This window comes from Pseudophryne corroboree, chromosome 2 (assembly GCF_028390025.1).
Source record: "Pseudophryne corroboree isolate aPseCor3 chromosome 2, aPseCor3.hap2, whole genome shotgun sequence".
Classification (NCBI taxonomy): Eukaryota; Metazoa; Chordata; class Amphibia; order Anura; family Myobatrachidae; genus Pseudophryne; species Pseudophryne corroboree.
The window spans coordinates 832,738,542-832,761,787 of NC_086445.1; the positions used below are offsets into that span (position 1 = coordinate 832,738,542).

The window sequence follows — 23,246 nt, forward strand, 5'->3', positions numbered from 1 at the left end:
TACAAAGGTAGTAGCAGCAGCAGAGTACTCCTGCATTAACTAAACGTACTGTAAGTGTTAAACATTCTGATCCAGTGAATGTCTTTCAGATACTTTCAGCTCTCTTTTAACAGAAACATCTTATTTCAGAGAAATTAGGCACATTTACATAATCTTCTGAAGTGGTAGTATCTGTCGCAGAAAACAATGCCAAATGTAATAAGTGATAATCAGGGCTAATTTAAAACAATCATTCAACCACCTAGAAAAGTATCCAAAAGGTGTTCCACTGGTTCTTAAATTATTGCTGTTTCAGTGGATGCTGTGGCTATGGCCAACAGACGAAATGGGATCTGGAAATGCTCATCCATTTGGCTGCAGGCCCTACTCTGCTATTCTTAAAGCCCAAACTGGGCTTCAATACATGTTCATTGGCTTCTGAGCATGATCCAAATAGCAAAAGGGTTCTTTGAAAGATGGTCCCCAATTTCCAGGCTCCAACCCTCACACTTTGATATTGACTGTTAAGCTGGATATACATTATAAGATTATCTGACAAATCTTTCTAGTTGTAACGAAAATCTGATAATGTATGGGAGAAAATGACAATTGACCATTTTCTCCCAAACACAGAAAAACAGACACATTGGTTAAATCCAGGGAAAGTGTGGGCGGCGTGTGGTATAGGTGATGGCATGAAAGGGTGGCATGTCTAGATATGGTGTTGTCACAATCATGTTGGTGCCACAAGTCTACTAGTGTGCCAGTAACTCCCATGTTTCATGGCACAAATCATTGATATGTTAGTTAAGTGTGAGAGCTGGTGAGTATTGGCAACGGGCATTGGTGTTGAAGGTTTGCGTAGGGACCAACAGACCTTGCACCGATCCCGCATGCTGCCTCCCCATACTGCAGACTTCTTCCCCTAACTGTCTATACACGCTTTTTACGCTGTTCCGTGTTGCCTTCCCCCTCCTGCATACTGCCTCCCATATGCTCCCTGCAGCTCTGGTATTGCCAGTGACTAACCTCAGTGGGGTTCTCCTGTGATCCAGCATCCCCAGTGATGTCATGTACAGTACTGTACAAACGCAGTGTCGGACTGGGGCATGTAGGGCCCACCGGGGGAATGCAGTGGTAGGGGCCCATGTTTAGGGGTGTGGCCAGTCTGCAGAGGGGGGGTGGCCTGACACCTCATTTGTTTGACTAACCATTAGAGAGTACAGCGTCTGGACCCCTTCATAAATATATACAGTAAATTCGGCTGCTGCATGCATGATAATGTACCAGACTAATAACAGATTAATAACAGCAATGCACTGTAGAAAATACACCATAGTCCAGTATAGGGTAACATATGTATAATTCAAGTGCACAGTCTGGAACCTGATCCTTAGAGCAGAAGATGGGGGCCCCAGGCAGTGGGGGCCCACCGGTGGATTCCCCTGTACCCCTGTGGGCCAGTCCAAGCCTGTACAAACGTTTTAGGCTAGTGTGGAAAGAATGCTTTAAAAATCAAAGCTTTTGTATTTTGCTAATTGATTAAAAAAAACTACTACGTTGATGAATAGAAGAGAAATCTAAATCAAATCAATATTTAGTGTGAATTTTTCTAGGTACACTTGCACACAGTTTTAAAAAGGAACTTGGCAAGGAGGTTGTTCCAAACATATTGGAGAACTAACCACATATCTTCTGTTGATGTAGGCTTGCTCAGATCCTTCTCTCTCTTAATGTAATCCCAGACAGACTCGATAATATTGAGATCAGGGCGCTGTGGTGCCATATAATCACTTCCAGGACTCCTTGTTCTTCTTTTTTCTAAAGATCGTTCTTCTATTCCTGTATATTTGAAGTCCTTATCCTGCTGCAGAATAAATTTGGAGACAGACGCCTCCCTGATGGTATTGCATGATGAATAAGTACCTGCCTGATTTCTCAGCATTGGGGACACCATTAATCCTGACCAAACTCCAACTGCTGAAATGCACCCCCAAACTTGCAAGAAATCTCCATCATGCTTCCCTGTTGCCTGCAGACAATCATTATTGTACCACTCTCCAGCTCTTCAGCAAATAAACTGCCAGTTCCTATATTTTTGAGTACAGTTGAGTCGCTTAGCCTTGTTTCCACGTCTAAGGTACAGTATGGATTTTTGGATGCAATACTTCCATGAAGACCACTTCTGGACAGACTTCTCTGCACAGTAGATGGGTGTACCTGGGTCCCACTGAGTTCTGACACTGCAGGAGATCTTCCAATTTCGAAAGGAAGTAAGCATTATGTGTCTTTCATCTGAATGCACTAAGTTTCCTTGATGACCACTGCGTCTACAGTCTTAAACGTTGCCCATTTCTTTGTGATTCTTCCCCAGGAGAGACCTTGCTGATGCGTTTAACTAAATTGTGCCTTGTTACTGTGCTCAGCCTTGCCATGATAAATGACCTGTGACATGAAACGGTCTGCCACAATCTTACCTTTATAGCAGAGTTTGGCTATTCTTCACCCAGTTTTAAGCCTTCAATACAGCGGTTTTGATTTCAATTAAATACTGTGTTGCATCCTACATACTGTATGAAAATGATTATCATTGTCACCTGTTTGGTATGATTGGTCAATCATACAACTGACTATGGTCCTAATTCAGACCTGATTGCTGTTGTGTGAATTTGCAGAGGTTTGCGATTACATAGTCACCGCTCAGAGTGAAAATCCGCCCCGTGCCCGTCTGCATGCGTCATGTGAAAAGCTTTGCAAACAGCGGTCAGCTACAAATCAGTTCGTAACTCGCTCATCATCGAATGCTTTTTCCAGTCTATGCGTAGCCCAGGACTTACTCCTACAGTGCGAAAAAATCGGGTTGATCGGGCCGGAACTGACGTCATACACCCTCCCTGAAAACTCTTTGGAACGCCGGCGTTTTTTCCTGACACTCCCAGAAAACGTCCAGTCACCACCCCCAAACGTCTCATTCCTGTCAGTCAATCAGCCTTCATTTGCCTAGCGATCAAAAAAGATGGAGGGTTTTTCTGTAGGTTGGCCTCGCGCCTGCGCATTACAATCTGTACGCATGCGCAGTCGATCAATAATCGCCCACTGTGCGATTTAGCACATTGTACACGTGTACGTAGAAGAATTGATGCTTTTTGATGCGTTTTGAAAGCAAAGGGTGGTCAAATATTGATTTCTCGTCTGTTCATTCACTTTACATTTTGTTAATTGATAGAAATAAACTACAGTATTAACAGCTGCAGCAGTAGTAAAGGGGCAATTGCATGGTCAACAATGCAGTGTCCTATTGGTGTAACAAAATCAAGTTTTTTTAGCCCTTAAAATAATATTTATAACCAATAAAAGATTTTGCAGACAGGTGCAGGGTTCCCACAATGGTCACAGTCATGGGCAGGTGCAGCAGACTGACACAAAGTTCCTGTAGCAATATTCACCTGCAGATAAGTGTGGTGGGCCAGTATAGGGTCCTTCCAGCAATTGCTCATCAAAAACTATTTGCGCGTCTGAATTGTTTTTAAACTTTACAGAGGGCTAGTGTAATTATTATATGGTATTTATTTAGGGAGACGGGGTGAGGACAGGATTGCAGGGTGCTCATAGTGCATATGTAATTGAGTGTTTATGAATTCCCCATTTTAGATATATTTACATGTATTTTCTAATACATCATTCTAGCGTTATATTATATAGCATTCTCTGCTAAGAAAGCAGCTGGCCTAGTTAAATTAGCATTTGAACAAGCATGGCCAGCTCATACACTAAGCCACAATAGGTCTGACTACATCCTGTACAAAGACACGCTCACAGGTGGGACACAGGTTGGCTATGCAGTACCATCTGAATCACACAGAGCTCACACTTGCTCCCAGAGACACCCTCTCACAAAGATGCACCATCAAACACCGAGTCTGGATGCTGAGAGGGGTATTCAAGTGGAAACTCCTGTCTTGTCGGAAAGAGGGCAGTTTCCAACTTTTTTAGGTCGGAAACTGTTCCGACCTATTCAATCCTCCTGATGTTTTTCCGACAAGTCGGCAATTCCGACTTGTCGGAAAACACGTGGATTGCCGGAATAGCCGCGGATCCACATGTTTTGTCGGAATCGCAGCCAAATCCGACAGACTTTAGCCCCGTTTCCGACAATGTCAATCCGACTTTAAAAAAAAAAAAAAAAGAGTCAGATTGGCATTGTTGGGAACAGCCAAATCAGACAGGACTTGGCCGCTAATTGAATACTCAAATGTCGGATCTTTTCCGTCGGAAAGGATCCAACATCAATTGAATACACCCCTAAGTATCAATCTCTCTATCTCCAATTAATAATGGCATAGAATAGTTAATATGGAATAGATATCGTTTAGGGTAACAGTGACAAATAATTATGTGATATTGTAAAGTGTTTGTTGTGGATCTGGAAATCTGTGATGGTAGCTTGTGATATAGACAACAATGGTAATTGCTGGTAGATGGTGATTAATATTGGTTAACCTGAAACAGATCATAATTGGTTTATGGTATTGTATCTTGCTGCTGTCGCTATATGTTCCATGTGCTTGTTCCAATGGTTACAGTACAGACAAAGATTGTGAATTACAGTACTGGCTACATTATAAGACTGTGGATAGACAGCATACAATATGTTCTGTTTATTGAGGTACTGTATTGGTGTTTAACTGTGGATACATTTGACAGAGATGGAGTAGTGATATCAGAACATATGTATTACACACTGTATTGTAGTTTATACATACAGTATATCACAAAGTTGTAGAGTGTGTATATTTCAGGTTGGTTGGTAAAAGAAAAAGCCTATTATGGCCTACCAAAGAACGCCATGTACTTAATACTTGGAGACATAGGATTGTGACATTATTATAGCATTGTGAAGCTTGTATGGTGTAGGATGTAATCACAGCTACTATATAATCTTAAGAGTTTTTGGGGATGGATTTAGATGTAGTTATGAAGTTTGTTAGATGGAAACATGGCCTAGACAAGAGAGACCATGTGGTATGTGGTCTGAGCACATGGCTGCCCCTCCTCCACACATCCCCAGACTAGCTAATCCCCACTGTGCATACACACACACACACGTTACCCAAAATATATATTTCCCCTTAAATGTTTCTTCAGATAAATGTACTCCAACATTTATTAATAAATCTAGGAATTGCTGTAGTGTATTAAGTTACTTTTCCTCTATCACACACACACACACACACACACACACACACACACACACACACACACACACACACACACACACACACACACACACCTCTCTACCCATGCTTTCTGGCAGCCATCTTTCTTTGTTCACACTTGCCTCTCATTCTCTTTCTTGAATTGCTTTCACTCTTATATCGTTTAAATTGATGAAAATATTGTATTGTAATTTACAATATGCAAATGTTTAATGATATGCAAAGATTATTGAAGATCAATTGTAATAAAAATACATTATACCTTGCGACATCTGTAGTGTGCAGTCTTTCTTGAATAGAATTATCCTAATGACTTTAAAAGTATATTTCCAAGTTCAACCTTTGCGAGTAAGTTATTAAAAGGTGCATAATTAGGGATTAATATTTCAAAGTCACTAAATGATAAAAATAGTATATTTGCTTTATGAATATGAGATTAATATTTGGGGAGAAAAAACAAAAATACACTCTTTTTCAGTGTGAGAGTTTCTTTTTTTAAATACTACTGAAAGGTAAGTACGCCCGTGCGTGTTAGGCAAACTGTAACATCACTGACACTGGTGGGAGACGTCAAGTTCATGATAACTGTCAGTACATGCCAACGTGATGACAGCTTTTATCAGTAGTTGATTTTATTAATTATATGGGAAACAAATACACCCCTTCCCGTGCTGCAGCATATACATTTATAACTGTATGAATTGTGAAATTGGTCAGTAAATAAACTAGAAGAACAACTTTCCAAAGTCAGAAGCAAAATAATGAGAGTGCTGTTAATCTTAAACCCAAACAAGTATGTATGTATATTTGTATGTATGTATATAATATATATACACACACAGTATACTGTATGTTGTAAAGAATCATATATATTTGGAAATTGTTACTGTTCATATATTCAGTTGTTCTATTTTATTGATTAGATAATGTACCCCTGATGAAGTCCCGAAAGGGACGGGACGCGTTGGGTCGATCTATTGTTCTACTTCTGTATCGTACGCTTTAACAAAGAAATACACTAAAAACTGAATGTAAAACCGGATATATCCGAAGACGTCCTCTGTAAAATACCAAAGACGTACTATGTTTTATTCTGTAATTTTATGAATACATTTTATTCTATGTAATTGAAAATTGTTTTGTTTTAAACTGATGTACTAATATTATCGAAACAGTACCATACATGTAAGCGCCCTCAGATCTGTTTGTTTGCTGTTTTCTCCCGAACCTTTTCTAACAGGAGGTTCTTCTAGAGGTGCTGCTCTGTCATTCTCTTAGCGTTACTGGGTACCCTCCTTTATATATATATATATATATATATATATATATATATATATATATATATACAGTATAAATATAAAAACACATTTTTTTTTACCGAGACAGGGTAAGGGGTGCTATATGTTACTCAATCCCTACACTAAAATAAGCATTCACACATACAGACTGACTTCAATCCAGACACTTAAGTTAAAGGATAATGTATTCATCAGCAATAGAAAACAAAACATTTTATATAAAAATAAGGATTTAGAGATCTGTACATTGTGCTAAAATGCAAACTTACTACTGTAAAATCTCACAATTTCATTCAGCATTTTTTATTTCTGGAATAATAAACTTTTTCTTTAGAGATTGTTTTCAGCCGTATAAACATGCATATCCAAGTGCAAGACCATGGCATAATGTATGTTAAAGGGTTCAGGTGTAGAGATACTTATTCCAAAAATGTAACTTTCTGATTCCAGAAACAAAAGACAAAACTGTATTTGGACAGTCAAGTAACTAAATTAGCACATCAAAACATACTTTAAAATTATCAAATATCTAAACCAGTGGTTCCCAAACTTTTTTGAATCACGGCGCCCTAGAGTATCAGAGTTTCTTATTGAGAAATTTAGAAAGAAATATTAAATTAAGTAAATTGTGTTTATACATCATCCTTAGGTTTAATTGTGTTGTGAGGGACAGGATTTGCTTCTGTTTGTCCACATATTTTATGATTGGCAGCCACCAGCACTGGTTTTGCCTATTACACTGACCATAAATAATTTTAATTTGTCCTGGACCACCAGTCCAAGGCACCCTTGCAAGTGTCCGCAGGCACTGCTGGGTGCCACGGCACACATTTTGAGAACCACTGATCTAAACTATAAATAAAACAGGATGCTACTTCAGAATAGAGAAAGCTCATGTTTTTCTTTTAATCTATAATTCCTCTATAATAGGCTTAGACATTATTTCAAATTCCGTCCGTCACTGACTTACTGCATTTGACATTGGATGTATCTGTGCAGTATACTCAGAGTGAATGCCATATCAATCTATGCAGCGCTTAATTGTACATCTGTCATGAAAGACCATAGATACTGTATGTGCAAAAATGCAAAAAAGAATTTGTGTTATCTGCACAAAATGTACTAAATAATAAACACAATAGATTTATATGCTAAAACATGGTTGTTCGTACCAATATCTTTTGGGCTGAACCCAAAATTAAGAATGTCCTTTCAATTAAAAAAACATAATGTCTCCTTATCAGGCTCTTAAGAAAAAAAAAAAAAAAAAAGTAATCTCGCCCATGGCAGTGTTGACTTACTGCAAAATGTAATCGCGGCAATGGAGAAAAACCACTGGGTTGGCTTGGGGGTCTTTCTGTCACTAAACATGCTACAAGTAAGCTGAAACTTTTTAAAAAACAATCGCACAAACTATTTTCAACATTAAAAATTACATTCATAATAAAATTGACAATACATAAATTAAATATATAAAAATACAGTAAAGAAGAGTATATCATGAGATGAAAAAGGCATCAAACAAATTGCTAAGACACAAAGGGGAAATGTCCCGCATTTCATTGTAAATGTCCCATTCCAACCGTGGCTAACTCCGTTAAAGTATTTTTAGGGGACGAGCGACTCTTCTATCAGTTGTAAGCTACTTTCAGCCGTGCTTGACAGTCCAAGGCAGCTACGTTCAATGAATGTTGAAATATGCAAGCCAAACGTTTTCACACATCTAGACTGCAGGATTCCCATAAGTCAAACGTTTATAACTTAGGAGCTAAAGCTCACACTATATTTGATCAATGAAATGCACGCTCCCCCTATTAGAAGTCCTTCTAATGGAAGTCTGTTTTGCATCACCGTTCCTGGCAGATGGTCTCGCAGAAAGCTCTTGAAGTACCATCTCACTGTTCCGCAGCTGGAAGGACACTCCATTTCTTTCTTTTAACACATTACCTTAAAGAATATAAATTTATATAATCAGTGAAATAAGAACAAACCAAACCAACAAAAATTGTACTCAATCTGGGTGTAGCTAGCTAGCCTAAGGCAAGGCAGAACATCAAGAGATTGTGGGTCTGATTCATAGCTCTGAGTGCTGACAGATTAAGTGATTTGTTTGCATAATGCGTAGGGGCATAAATACAGGAAACAATGGAAGGCAGTCACCTCTGGGCATCAGTCCTGAAGGAGGCACTGACCTCCTCTATTGCTTGAGGTTGCACTGACCTCCTCTATTGCTTGAGGTTCTGCTTTATGCGCACCAAAGAAAGAATAAGCAGAGAACATGTGCCACAGTCCTCCCTCTCCCTGTCTGGGTGCTGCTGGGGTGGTGAATGTGGATGGGGTAGGGTGAATGTGCTCTGTATGAGGAAGGGCCCCTTCCACTGCTCCTCTCACAGCAGCCATTAACTATAGGGAGAGACCTCCGCTTGAGTGCACACTCCCCACGTCCTAATGTCCCCTCCCTCTTGCAGCTATACAGGGGGAACAGGCAGCTGCACAGGGGGACCATTTCCCGCTTAGCAGATGACCTGGGCCCCTCTAATAAGCCTGCGCCCGAACAATTAGTACCCACCCCCCTACAACCTTGGTGCCCCTGGAGAGAGCGCCTCCAGTTTGCTCTGTATGAACTTACACCCGATACTGTCCATATGTATCTTAGAGTATGCACATGTGATTCTGAATCAGACAAAACACAGCCTTTTCTTGCTGTACGGGAAATTAGTGTTTTCTGAGTGTATACACAGAAGACGACGTCACTTGGGCTTGTTGCCAGAGTTCGGTCAAGTTTTAGATAAAGTGCACAGACCTTGACAAAGACTTATTTAAAGTCTAAATTCATCGGCAGAGAGAGGACAACCGTGGTTATACATTTACCACTATCAGAGATAGCTATTCCCTGGGCTACGCCAATTTGTGTTTAGTCTGTCAGTTTATGTGATTATTAATAAATGAAGTGTCCTCAGATTGAATCGGCTATTCCTTGCTTCTACATGTCATACTTCCTCACATATGAGGAAAAGAAGTAGCTGTAAAACAGGAGGAGATACTTATCAGTATCACAGAGAAACATTTATATAATTGCTTCCAACTGTTTTTGCGGGAGAATGGAACTCTTATTCATCCGAGTCATCTGCTAGATACTGTATGGTGATTTACCATTTACTTCCCACACACGTCGTGGCTGATCTACTGTACAAAGAAACCTTTATGTGCACAAGAAACCCCATTCCACTGTGAGGTGGGTACCAAGTAACGACCCGGGTTTACCTGGGTCATTACCAGAGACTAGGCTTAGTGTGAAAGGGGTAAAAGTGTGTCAGTGTATCTGTTACAGATCACAAATTATTTACAGGTGGATTACTGATGGCATAGATTAAGCTAGTGGCACAATGGGAAGAACAGAAAAAGCTCACCATTCCCATTGGGATGCAGCGAGTACTCATTGGATACTAGTACAGTTGTAGAGTTTGAATTACTTGTTGACTGAATAGAGTTGCTGGAACTGCTGGAAGCTCCTTGTTTTGAAGTCTGTTTCTTTAGCTTATTGGTAGCGGTTTTACTCCAGTCTAAACGCAAAGAGTAATACCATTTCAATTATGAAATAATAACAAAGGGAACTTAAGTAAAAACAATTGTTCCTAATTATCTATGACTTAAATAACACAGTGAAAGCAGACAGAGGATGCCATAACTCATCACTTTAAAACATGCCTATAATTCAGAATTATTATAAATTAAATGTTTTTTTTACATATTTGCTCCAATTTCTTCCCCATTACTCACCATACTCCAATTCTGCATGTTTGAATGCATCATTTTTATAAAACAGCAAAGTGATTGACTAAGTATCAAAACTAAAAATGTCACCTGTAATTGATAAATAAGTATATCACACTTCCCATAAAATGTGTCAGGTGTACTTTGGACTAAATGTTTTATATGAACTCTTTTGATCCAGCCCAGTTAGATGTTTGTGCCTTGTTGGGTATACTGTAGGTCCTTGGCTAGGTGGATCAGATGTCCCCATTTGGACGCGGACTGAGACTTGTCTGCATTACAGTATAGTAAATTAAAACTACAGGGTGAAGGAAGTCTTGCAGATAAACAAGACATTTATCTAACTTCTCTCGTGTCCAGATGACCAGCAGGCGGTGAAGCAATTTGGATGTTTTTTCAATAAAGTGACAGGGGTAAATATATCTGTACTATAATTCTATATAGAAAATTGTGGGCACCCTATTTTATAATATGATCACCAGGCACACTGCGCTGCAGAAATCATCCATTTTCAGTATATGGGTGGGAGGGCACTACCCCCCATATTGATGCTTGTTTACATGGGGCATCCACATTTGAAAGAGGAGACGCCACCATTTCAAGTGTTGCAGCCTTCAAGTGGCTGCTGTTTGTTAATCACCTGAATGACAGAGCACTCGCAGATCTGTTGAGTCAGCCTGATCACCAAACAGAACCGTATTCAACATGGCTGCACATGTTTTGAGCTAGACAGAATAGATCAGGTAGTTCAGCAGTCAGGATGACCAGGTCACACAGGACCCAATGACTAGAATAAGTATGTATTGTACCACTATGCCAGAAATGGACTTCGTGATCTTGAACAGATTTTGGTTGTGATTGATTTTAATGCACATGGAGCGCGGTTGGGCACCATGATGGTCAACTGTCTAGATCAGTGGTTCTCAGGACCCCAAAGAGTTCATGATCTACTGGTCCCCAAAGTGTGACAGCTGGTCTTACACCTGTGCACCTGCTGGGTGACCTGGAAACGATATGCTGCTTGTGGTACCTGAGGACCACTAGTCTAGGGTGCCCAAAATGCACACTTCTTCTAATGTAAACAATAGTCACACAAAGAGACCACATTTATGCAGGCAAAATAGAACTAATTGTACCTACTTGTAATGTTATCAGTACTAATAATAAATGAGAACAGTACAACGTCTACACAATAAACATTATTTGGAGGTCAAGTCCTATAATTAAGATATACACTGTAGCTAATTATTTTTTTTTAATACTGTAACATTACCAGAGTTTTCAGCCAGTCTGAATTTCCCACAGCACAGATAGCGCCTCCACTGCTTGCGGACATTCTCTTTTGCCACGCAGTAGAATAAAAATATGAAGAAACCTGGGGGGAAAAAAAAAGAGAAATGCTCTGCAGATTCATATGAAAGGATCAGCTTCCATGCTATATAATCCTGTCCTCGAACATGTATACATCAATAAACCGCAATCACAGCAAGGAGATAATAACAAGGTAATAATGTCATTTACAATACATGATCAGATAACATGAGTATATATTATGATTAGCTATATTATAAAGTTACTTTGTGCTGTTTACAGACAGTCACTCTGGAGACTGGAATTACACAGAGACATAAGAACATTGTATTACTAGCAGGATAGACACGCCCCCTTCTATCTGTGATCCAGTCATGAATGGGAAGGGGGAAGGGGAATGGGGTTAGTCAGACCAATTGAGAGCTGGAGGACTGCAATGCACATGGCCAGTCTGTCCTCTCTGGTATACTGTATGCCGGATGACCACCTAATCAGAAATCATTTTCAACTTATTGTAATCTATCCATTTAAACATACTCTGACATCCAACTCTATGAAACACAGTGTGTATGCACACTATGCACACCTGTGTTATAAACACAGCCCTGGTGCACAGTTACAAACAAGACTTGTCCAAGTTTTATTCAGTAACCCGCAAGGGTGCTGCTACCCTAGGTTATTACAAGCTTATTTGGTGCAAACACAAGAAACAGTCCTAACCAGCAGTCCTGATCACAGCATGTGTATCTAGGAAGCACGTGTACATTCATTTGTGGGATAATTAGCAGTTGCCAGAACACAGTTCCTTTAAAATGCATTGGAGACATTTCAAACCATCACCAAAAAATAGACTTTACATGCTACATTGCCATGACTGGACAAGATGACTTTCTTTTAAATCAAGATCTACTGTTACATAACTTTATTATGTCAACAAAGGCTTAAAGTAAACAGTAACAAATTAATGTATTGCCAATAAATAGTGTTTAGGTTGTCACTGACTATTGTACATGTAATACTGTCAGTAGTTACTGCACTGTTTTGGCCTAAGTCCTTGTCCACCATCTGATGTCATCCTATTGATCGTCTATCTGATTTATGTACGGTCTATCCTTCAATCCACACCTGGGTTTATGGAAGGTATACAGTATGAAGTTGAAAGTCCTTAGTGTCAACACCAGAATGTGGCCAATTATGACATTATCATCATAAACGTCAGCATATGAAACGTCAATGAGAGTGTTAGGGTTAGAAAAACAAACAAAAAACATTGCTGACATTTCAACTATTTTTACATAATAAATGTCAACATGGTCAACGTCAAAATGATGAATATGTCAACATGTTTAATGTCTGCATAACGACTATGTCAACAAAATATACCACACCCTTTAGGGAGTACAGATGTGTCCTCATACATCATTGGTGCAATTGCCGCAACAGCTAGGTCCCGTGATGCTCTGCTAGCATCGGGCGTCTTTTTAGCCAAAATTCAGGTTTAGTCGCAATGCGATGTGACTAGGACGCACCATTAAGTTGATATGCAGCTATTTTATAACTCTGCATCAGATAGACAGAGGTGTTGCTGATTCTCCTCCTCTAATTCCCCTTCCCAGAACAGGTGCATTGATAAAGCATGGAGAGCATTGCCAGATCACAATAGATCGGAAGGGACCCACCACAACTCTGGACTGTGACCAAGCAGTTTTCAGTTTTATTTTATTATGTAGTAAACTTAAAATTAATTTTTGCAGTGCTAACATTTAATTGCAGCTTGTAATAGATAGGTCTAAGTACATTTGTGCTAACCTTGTAATGTGTTGAATATAGTGAACAGGTACATAATGGCCACTTTCCCTGGTCCAAAGGAGAAGAAACCCAGGCCCCATGTTATCCCCAGCAGGAAAGTAATGCCTGCCACGCTGCGCATGTCTTGGAGTGTGGTTTTCCTCTGGTAGCCCAGCTGCTTCTGCTTCTTGATGCGACACAACTGTATGAGAACCACCACAAACATGCTGACATTTAGCAGGAATATTATGCCAAAGTACCCGACGATTGTGATCCAGAATACGGTGTCATCCATCCAGCAGCTGAAGTGAGAAGAGAGCGAATGTTAGCAGTCAGATTATTAAAAAAACCCCTATTTGAGCAGATAATTTACTTAGCAGCATGCCTTTCTACGGTACATGTTATATATGATTAGCTTATTTGCTAGCTTAGCTGTGGTTTTATAGTCTACCGTACTGTATATTGCACATTATAATGTTTGTCACTTGCAGATGTGTCCACCTTCACCTTCCCGATAAACGGGTTGCGAGTGTGACTGTGCTGCAATTGCAATTATTCATGGCAAGATGTGTATAGTCACACCCCAGTAATCGCTCAATGCATTTCCTGTGGATCACGGGTGCGACTATATGCACGCACATGAGAATTTGCACACAAACTGCGGTAAACCTACAGCAAATACTGTGATCGCGAGTCAGCTGAAGAGAGACACATCTGAAACAGTACTCTGTGATGGAACCAGAACAATCAGTTACTCCATGTGTACACAGCAGCTAGATGGCATTGCCAGTTACTGAACATAAAGGTGCAAACATGGCTTTTCCATAGGAGAACAGAATGAGCAGTAAATTAGCTGACGTGTCAACATGGGGGCTAAAAACATCATTAAGGTTATTTTACACTATCCGTGTGGAGTATTGTAGACGTGTCTCATATTAGATTTCAACATTCAAATAGCGTTCTATTAAATGTTATTTTCCTACAGTAAGAGTAAAACATGATTGTCTCTACTTACAAATAATCTGCTGATCCATTTGGATATGGCACGCTTACATTCAGTCGATACAAGTCTTTCTTAACTGCCAGTATTATTGCCACGACCACAGCTGGAACTCCTGGGTGTGAGACAAAGAATAGTTGTTGTAAGATGTAACCCAAATATTCAACGTATGAAATAAGTGTTGTAAAACATTGTGGTATTAGGTGGTTTCTGTCTGACTCGCAATATTTATTCCAAGGTTCAGCAACAGGAAACATGGAAAATAAGAACCAGAATTGCATTATACCTTTCCAATTCAATTCATCCAGTGGGACAGAGAAAATGAATGGTGACCAAACATGTTTCATCCAACGAGAGGTGATTTAACCACTTAACTGACAAATTTTCCCTTCAAGATCGTTCATAACAATGTTTTTTGAATATTTTTTATTTAAAATTGTTTAAAAAGTATTTTTTTTACAATATTTAAATATTATATTATGCACATCTGCAGAACGGATCTCCTCGTCAAAAACTGGGGGCGACGCGGTTGCATGAGATCTGACCATGCCAGTTAAGTGGTTTTAATGCATATTCACTACACCAGTCTTCTCCCTTAGAAAAGCTAGGTATTTTACACCGAGCCTAACCGTGCATAATTGCATAGTATATGGGAAAACAGACAGAACAGCTCCTAACTCTAAATCTGTCTGTACATCATAACTTTGTGAGCAGGGCCTTCCTACCGCTATGTCTGTCTGTTTTTGCCCAGTTTTGTTCTATTACTGTTGTTCTAACTGTAAAGCGCAACGGAATATGCTGCGCTATATAAGAAACTTAATAAATAACGCTTAGCTCAGACATACTGTACATTACCAACTACAAATCCAGTGCAAAGAATACATACCCCAACCAATAATGCAGAACTTTAACATGTATTTCCGTACATAAGTATTGAATACTTTTACAAGAGAGAGATACATGTGGAACGCTTCAAGACCCATCCAAGTAATTGAAACCAAGACAAAGTAATGTAGGAATGCAGCAACAGAGATGCAGAGTCCGGGGATGTCACTGTACAGCGAAATCCAGGGGTTCAATAGAAAGGTGAGGTTTAGGCAAACCAGTGCGGCACAAAGCTGAATAAGGATTTTAGATGGGTAATCCCTCCGTATTTTCCTTGACAAATAAAGAAAAAAATCTATATTTAGAAACATGAAAAAAATGATATTTATTCTTAAAAAATTAAAACCTTCTAGTCTTTTAAAATCTGCTAGTAAAGGAATGTTGACACACCAGTGTAGTTTCAAGACCAGTTTACTAAATATTGTAGTGATTGCTATTTGCAGAAACAACCATGGGGGGTCATTCCGAGTTGTTCGTTCGTTATTTTTTTTTCGCAACGGAGCGATTAGTCGCTAATGCGCATGCGCAATGTCCGCAGTGCGACTGCGCCAAGTAAATTTGCTATGCAGTTAGGTATTTTACTCACGGCTTTTTCTTCGTTCAGGCGATCGGACTGTGATTGACAGGAAGTGGGTGTTTCTGGGCGGAAATAGGCCGTTTTATGGGTGTGTGCGAAAAAACGCTACCGTTTCTGGGAAAAACGCGGGAGTGGCTGGAGAAACGGAGGAGTGTCTGGGCGAACGCTGGGTGTGTTTGTGACGTCAAACCAGGAACGACAAGCACTGAACTGATCGCAGATGCCGAGTAAGTCTGGAGCTACTCAGAAACTGCTAAGAGGTGTGTAATCGCAATTTTGAGAATCTTTCGTTCGCAATTTTAATATGCTAAGATTCACTCCCAGTAGGCGGCGGCTTAGCGTGTGCAAAGCTGCTAAAAGCAGCTTGCAAGCTAACAACTCGGAATGACCCCCCATAATATTAATATTACTCAAATATATAATGATTTTAAATTTTTGGCTAGACAGATTTGTAGACATACTCGAAGGCTATGTAGGTTACAAGAGTCACGGAGAGGAATATCGAAGAAAGCCCACATCCAATATAAGTTATAAACGTCAGAATCAAGGTGTCTTGTGGACTAATTGGAGTATTAGGAGTTACATCCTAAAAGATAAAAAAAAAAAGACGATTAACATTAGCAATACATTTAATCAATCACTGTTATGTCATGTACATTTTTATATTGAAAGACCAAAAGATCATGAGTGCAAGAAGTAGTGATCAGCAGGTAGAACCTATAATGAGGTTGCTGGTGACACTGCCTGCCCACTGCATAGACGTTCTTGGTGACCAGCCCTCGTGGGTTTGTGTGGCCTAGTGGTCATTGTGACTTCTATCATTCTCAATGATAAACCAACAAGTCATTTCATGTAAGATAAAACTAAAAAGGAGCCATCAAAAAATGTTAACTGAAATATGATGGGGTCATTGTTTTGTTTTCCAGCGGATCTTTAGGAAATAAATATTATTTTAATAAACTAAATATTTAAAAAAAAGAGCAAGGCTTGGGTGTTTATTTTTCTTTTATGTTCATACTGTACTTTGGGAAAGTAGTTGGAATTCTAACTCATTCATTTCTTTGGGCTCCAGTTAGGTCTCTGGAGGGGGTAAACATTATGACCAGAACCACTTAATTTGTACTGATGAGTCCAAATAAGACTGGTTTTCTGACGGTTGGCTATATTTTGGCTCACTATGGGATATGCTTATGTGTAATTTAATACACTTAGAAATCTATCTTTACCATTATTGATATTATTCCCAGGCATGCGCCGTTGCATCGGTAAAGAGGTCACGTATGTGCAGTGACACTGAAGAGTAAAGGTAAGATCCTATCTATACATCATGTCTCCAGGATCAATTTAATAAATAATAATAACTGTAATGTATTGGACATGGAAATTGTTCTTTCTGAAACAATCGCTCTATGATGTTCACCCCTGCTTATATGCATATTGTCTCAAGAGAATGTACTTTAGAAATCTACCCAACTCTTATTCAGGTTTCCAAACATATTTTCTTGAATATTCCAAGATATTATTGTACAATGTATTTATATGTTAATAATAAACCAAATCAGGCTATACGAGGGGAAACTTAATGCCCTCTCCTATGTTTATGAATAAGTTAATAAATATATTTCTCTTACCAGCAATATGGCAAAGCTGGTCAAATGATTGCAATTACAGACTGTTTCATTATTAGTGTGTGTCCTACTGGCTACCGTACAGCCATCGGATGCCCAGCCACCACTTCCATCTGTTGAAAAAAGAGAACCGTTGTGAAGATCTAATTCCTAACTTGTTAGTTATAAATACAGATGTGTCCTCATGCCTCTAGCCTCAATATGTGAAACGCCTGGTCCCATGTGTCGCTACTAGCACCAGGCGTCTTTTTTGTCTTCGCTGCTTGAGTATTTTTATTTACATTTTATACAAAAAAAATGAAAATATTTAAATTACAATACATTTTTAAGTATGAAAAAAATATCATATACAACTTGCTTTCAAAAAGAGCATAAAGACATGCTATAGTACAGCTTAAATATCTTACATAGAGACACTCGTATTACAAAATGTTATATAAGCCCAGAGAGTAATTGTGCAGTATAACTTAGCTTAGTCAATAATGTTTGACGGGCAATTAGACATCTAAAGTCATGTAGATTTACTAGATTTCAAAGCATGTCATTTTTCTGTGTACCAGTCGGTAACTGTACACAGGGCCGGTTCTAGCCCTTTTGGCGGCAAGGGTGGAAAATAGGGGCGTGGCTTCATACAGGGGGCGTGGTCAGTTACGCCGCCTGTAGAGTTGTGCCCCCTGTAGGAGTAGCGCCGCTTACACAAAAAAAAAAATTAATACTATCCTCGCTCCTGATTCCCGACTGCTGCAGACCTCCGCCGGCGCCGCTCCTCTCCTCTCCTCAGATCTATGGGACAGATAGACACTAGAGGTCAATTATGACCCCCAGCATCTGTGTCAGTCCCACAATGCTGTACGGTGCACGATGACATCATCGCGCACCGCACAGCAAATGTACTCTCCACGAAGGGAAACTAAACGGGTAGTGTCTAGTTCCCTTTACAGCGAGGGACCAGCAGAGGGTACAGTAGCTGATCTTGCCATGGTGCAGCGCCCTCCGGAAGGCGGCGCCCCCGACAAAAGTCCTGCTTGCCCGTGGCAAGATCCGCTAAGGACTGTACTCTAAACCTGAGGCTGGAGAAAGTTTCCTTGCTGTTCTTCCTTATTTTCTGTAAGTGTACAGTATGTTACTTCTGGGGTATTTTTTGTATGTCTGTGCAGCTTGCAGGAGGAGTGTTTATGTAAACATGCAGATGACTCCGCACACAGTGCTTTCTGTACGCTAACTTTATCTGCCACAGCTGCTTTGTTTGAAATGGTTATTTCTTTTTTAGCTCCCTGTTGTCTAATTTGTATTTGGAATTTCTTAAATGCTATTATGTTGTAAACAGTGGTGGATTCCAGTGGGGAGGATCAGGGCGTTCACCCTCTGCATCATGCACACATCACATCTTTTGGGACTACCATTCAGCATCCTTCATTTCTATGGATAATGACCGTGAGTGACCTGGCTCTATAAAGAAAAGTCTTGTCTTTTTTTGAGTTACCAAGTGTTTGGAGACCTACATGGAATGAAAGAACATGATCCCTGCATTTTGTAAGTAATAAATTGGTGAACACGGGATGTGTTGGGTTGTGATTTTTAAATACAGGACATAAACATTCGGGGTATGTGTATTCTCATGTTACATTTCTTTTTCTTGTAAGCCACCTGTAATAAAACCCAAACAATTAATGGCTGTGTCATCCCTTTTTTTGGGTGGGGGTCCTCACTTCCCTAGGGATTACAGCCCTGGGCTGACCAGGCTGGTACTGGTTGCTGTTATGGCTATACCATCAGCTCCCGAGCTGAATCAGCCTGGATTGGGGAAGGGGGAGGGGGGCATGTTTATTTATTTTTGATACCTTTAAACAGTAATGAAGCATGCACAGATCATGGTGATTTGTGTGGGATTCACCTGTATGAAGTGCGGCTAAATCCAACAGGTTTTAGCCCTGTTTACAACAGTGTCAATCCATTTAAAAAAAAGTCAGGTTGGCATGTCGGGAACGGCCAAATCCGATAGGATTTGGCCGCGGCATTGAATACTCACATGTCGGAAAGGATCGAACATGAATTGAATATACTCCTAAGTCACAGTCACATCTCCTTTTGTGGCTGAATGGGTGTACCAAGAGGGCACCCGCATGTAGTGTTCTGAGGGCAAGTTTGGGGGCATATAAGCAGATTTGTGGGCTATGTACAGTAGCATTATAGAAACACAGAGCTCTGTCTGTCTGATTTCGGACATCTATCTTGCACGAAGGATAGGGCTGGTGAAAATGAGCACCGATTGTAATGACAGCTGCCAAGATGTATGCCACTCTGCATGCAGGCAAATGTCCTCACTTATTTACTTGCAAGCAATGTGCCCAACCTGAATCAGGCCCACGGTGTGAATTGTGGGCCTGATTGGCTCGTTAGGTTCATTGTATTATTAATACCTATACATAGGAGGTCTGGTCCCCAAGAGTACTGAATCAGTGTGACACTACCTCTGTGTTGGGAAAGGGGGCTCATTAAACATTTCTGAACTGACGCTCTCTACTGGCTTGGTCCACATGTAACACCCTCTGACACCCGCCCTCACCCCAAAGTCGCTATTGCTGAAATTCCACCGTCTTGGTGTGATTTGGAATAATCTCCAATATGTCATTCTTTAGTGTCATGGAATGAAAGACTAAAAAAAAAATATATACTGTATATAAAAAACAAAACAAACAAAAAAATCACCTTAAGACACATTGTATATATTATAAAATCAGTTGAAGTGGTATGCTTACTATTTTTAGTGAAGTCCCAAAACACACACTTCACAGAGTTCTGAAATACAAATAGAAATATATTTAATACATAATTATTCATCTTGTTTAATATACAGTCATTCAGGTATATGCAATTCACGGCGAATCGCGGCAATTTTTCGCCGTTTTTTTTAATTCGACTTAATTCGACAGGTGAATTCCGGAAGGTGGCTTCCGGAATTCACCATATTCAATGAAAAACGGATTCGCCAGAATCGCGAGCGAAAATCGTCCGATTTGGCGGATTTTGCCGCGATTTTAAAAAACGGGAAAAAACGGGAAAACCCCCCCAAAAAAAATGGCGTGGGGTCCCCCCTCCAAAGCATAACCAGCCTCGGGCTCTTCAAGCTGGTCCTGGTTCTAAAAATGCAGGGGAAAAATTGGGCAGGGAACCCCCGTATTTTTAAAACCAGCACCGGGCTCTGCGCCTGGTGCTGGTGCCAAAAATACGGGGGACAAAAAGAGTAGGGGTCCCCCGTATTTTTAACACCAGCATCGGGCTCCACTAGCTGGACAGATAATGCCACAGCTGGGGGTCACTTTTATGCCGTGCCCTGCGGCCGTGGCATTAAATATCCAACTAGTCACCCCTGGCCGGGGTACCCTGGGGGAGTGGGGACCCCTACAATCAAGGGGTCCCCCCCCCCAGCCACCCAAGGGCCAGGGGTGAAGCCCGAGGCTGTCCCCCCCATCCAATGGGCTGCGGATGGGGGGGGCTGATAGCCTTTTGTGATAATAAAAAGATATTGTTTTTTCCAGCAGTACTACAAGTCCCAGCAAGCCTCCCCCGCAAGCTGGTACTTGGAGAACCACAAGTACCAGCATGCGGGAGAAAAGCGGGCCCGCTGGTACCTGTAGTACTACTGGAAAAAAAATACCCAAATAAAAACAGGACACACACACCGTCGACAGTAAAACTTTATTACACACTGCCGACACACACATACTTACCTATGTTGACACGCCGACTGCCACGGTCTCCGACGATCCGAGGTACCTGTGAAAAAATTATACTCACCTTCCAGCGTCCAGAGATAAATCCACGTCCAGAGAGATAATCCACGTACTTGTAAAAAAATCAAAACGCAAATACCCGCTCCATACCGGACTGAAAGGGGTCCAATGCTTTCACATCAGACCCCTTTCCCCGAATCCCGGGACATCACGTGACTCCTGTCACTGAAGTCCCTTCAGCCAATCAGGAAGCGCTACTTCCGTGGCGCTCACCTGATTGGCTGTGCGCTGTCTGTGCTGTGACAGTGCATCGCAAAGCCGCTCCATTATTTTCAATGGTGGGAACTTTCCGGGTAGCGGTGGGGTCACCCGCCGGTCAGCCGCTGACCGGCGGGTGACCTCACCGCTAGCCGCTAAGTTCCCACCATTGAATATAATGGACTGGGCTGTGCGATGCGCTGTCTGCTCAGACGCGCAGAGCCAATCAGATAAGCGCAACGAAGTTGCGCTTCCTGATTGGCTTTAGAGACCTTTCTGTGACAGCTGTCACTTGAGAGGTCTCTGCATTCGGGGTAAGGGGTCCCATGTGTCAGCATGGGACCCCTTTCAGTCCGTTTGGTCGGTTGTCCGGTTTGTTATTTTCTACAAGTACGTGGATGTATCTCTGGACCATGGCTGAGGTGAGTATATTGATCTTTTCTTTTCAGGTATCCGTGGATTCTACATGGAGAAGAGGACCGATGTCGGCGTGTGAACATAGGTAAGTATGTGTGTGTCGGTAGTGTGTAATAAAGTTTTACTGTCGACGGTGTGTGTGTCCTGTTTTTATTTGGGTATTTTTTTTCCAGTAGTACTACAGGTACCAGCGGGCCCGCTTTTCTCCCGCATGCTGGTACTTGTGGTTCTCCAAGTACCAGCTTGCGGGGGAGGCTTGCTGGGACTTGTAGTACTGCTGGAAAAAACAATATTCTTTTCATGATCACAAAAGGCTATCAGCCCCCCCCATCCGCAGCCCATTGGATGGGGGGGGACAGCCTCGGGCTTCACCCCTGGCCCTTGGGTGGCTGGGGGGGGGGACCCCTTGATTGAAGGGGTCCCCACTCCCCCAGGGTACCCCGGTCAGGGGTGACTAGTTGGATATTTAATGCCACGGCCGCAGGGCACGGCATAAAAGTGACCCCCGGCTGTGGCATTATCTGTCCAGCTAGTGGAGCCCGGAGCTGGTGTTAAAAATATGGGGGACCCCTACTCTTTTTGTCCCCCGTATTTTTGGCACCAGCACCAGGCGCAGAGCCCGGTGCTGGTTTTAAAAATACGGGGGATCCCCTGTCAATTTTTCCCCCGCATTTTTAGAACCAGGACCAGCTCGAAGAGCCCGAGGCTGGTTATGCTTTGGAGGGGGGACCCCACGCCATTTTTTTTTAGGATTTTACCGTTCCAGCAATAAAAAAAAAATAAAAAAAAATTATATTTTAAAAAATATATAAATAATATTTGTGCCTCAAAAAAAAAAAAAAAAGTACCTAATCCCTTCTAATATAAATAGATCTGCTATTCCCAAAAAAAAAAAAACACAAAAAAAAACATGTTTAAAATTTTTTTATTTGTTTTCACCCTCCAAAGTGTGGCGGATTGAAAATGACGAATTTGCTGCCTAAAAGCACTGCTGTCGAATTTCCAAACTTGAATTGAATATGCTTTGGTCGAATTGCAGCACTTATATCATTGCAGAAAAGTCGAATTTGCAAAAATTCGAATTTCAAAAAGTCGAATTTTGAAAGTCCGTTTTTTGGTCGGAAAGCACTGAATTGCATAGGCAAATTTTTTTTTTGGTCGACAATGACCCGAAATTCGACAATTTCGGGAATTCGACCGCAATTGCATATACCCCAATGTATTTCTATATTTAAAAAGGCATTCTGCTAAGAGTAGTTGATATTAAATACACGCATTGTGATCAGCCACTACAGACAGTGCAGGCATAGTACTATTCTCAAGTAAAAAAAAAATTAAAACAAACATACTGTGGCTTGAAAAAGTATTCAACCCCTTAAAA

At 40.8% G+C, this 23,246-nt stretch overlaps 1 protein-coding gene across 3 annotated transcripts in view; it reads right to left on the reverse strand.

Annotated features, from left to right (window-relative positions):
- Positions 1-7,375: 7,375 nt before the first annotated feature.
- Positions 7,376-23,246, reverse strand: part of ADGRG2 (adhesion G protein-coupled receptor G2) — a 267,587-nt gene continuing 251,716 nt past the window's right edge. For all 3 annotated transcript variants that reach the window (XM_063955727.1, XM_063955726.1, XM_063955728.1), the window contains 9 exons: positions 20,216-20,255; positions 17,460-17,569; positions 16,290-16,414; positions 15,253-15,524; positions 14,382-14,481; positions 13,388-13,668; positions 11,541-11,642; positions 9,904-10,056; positions 7,376-8,440 (listed from right to left, as the gene is read on the reverse strand). In XM_063955727.1, the coding sequence (XP_063811797.1) occupies positions 8,274-8,440; positions 9,904-10,056; positions 11,541-11,642; positions 13,388-13,668; positions 14,382-14,481; positions 15,253-15,524; positions 16,290-16,414; positions 17,460-17,569; positions 20,216-20,255 (1,350 nt within the window). In that variant the 3' untranslated portion in view covers positions 7,376-8,273. The remainder of the gene's footprint in view (positions 8,441-9,903; positions 10,057-11,540; positions 11,643-13,387; positions 13,669-14,381; positions 14,482-15,252; positions 15,525-16,289; positions 16,415-17,459; positions 17,570-20,215; positions 20,256-23,246) is intronic.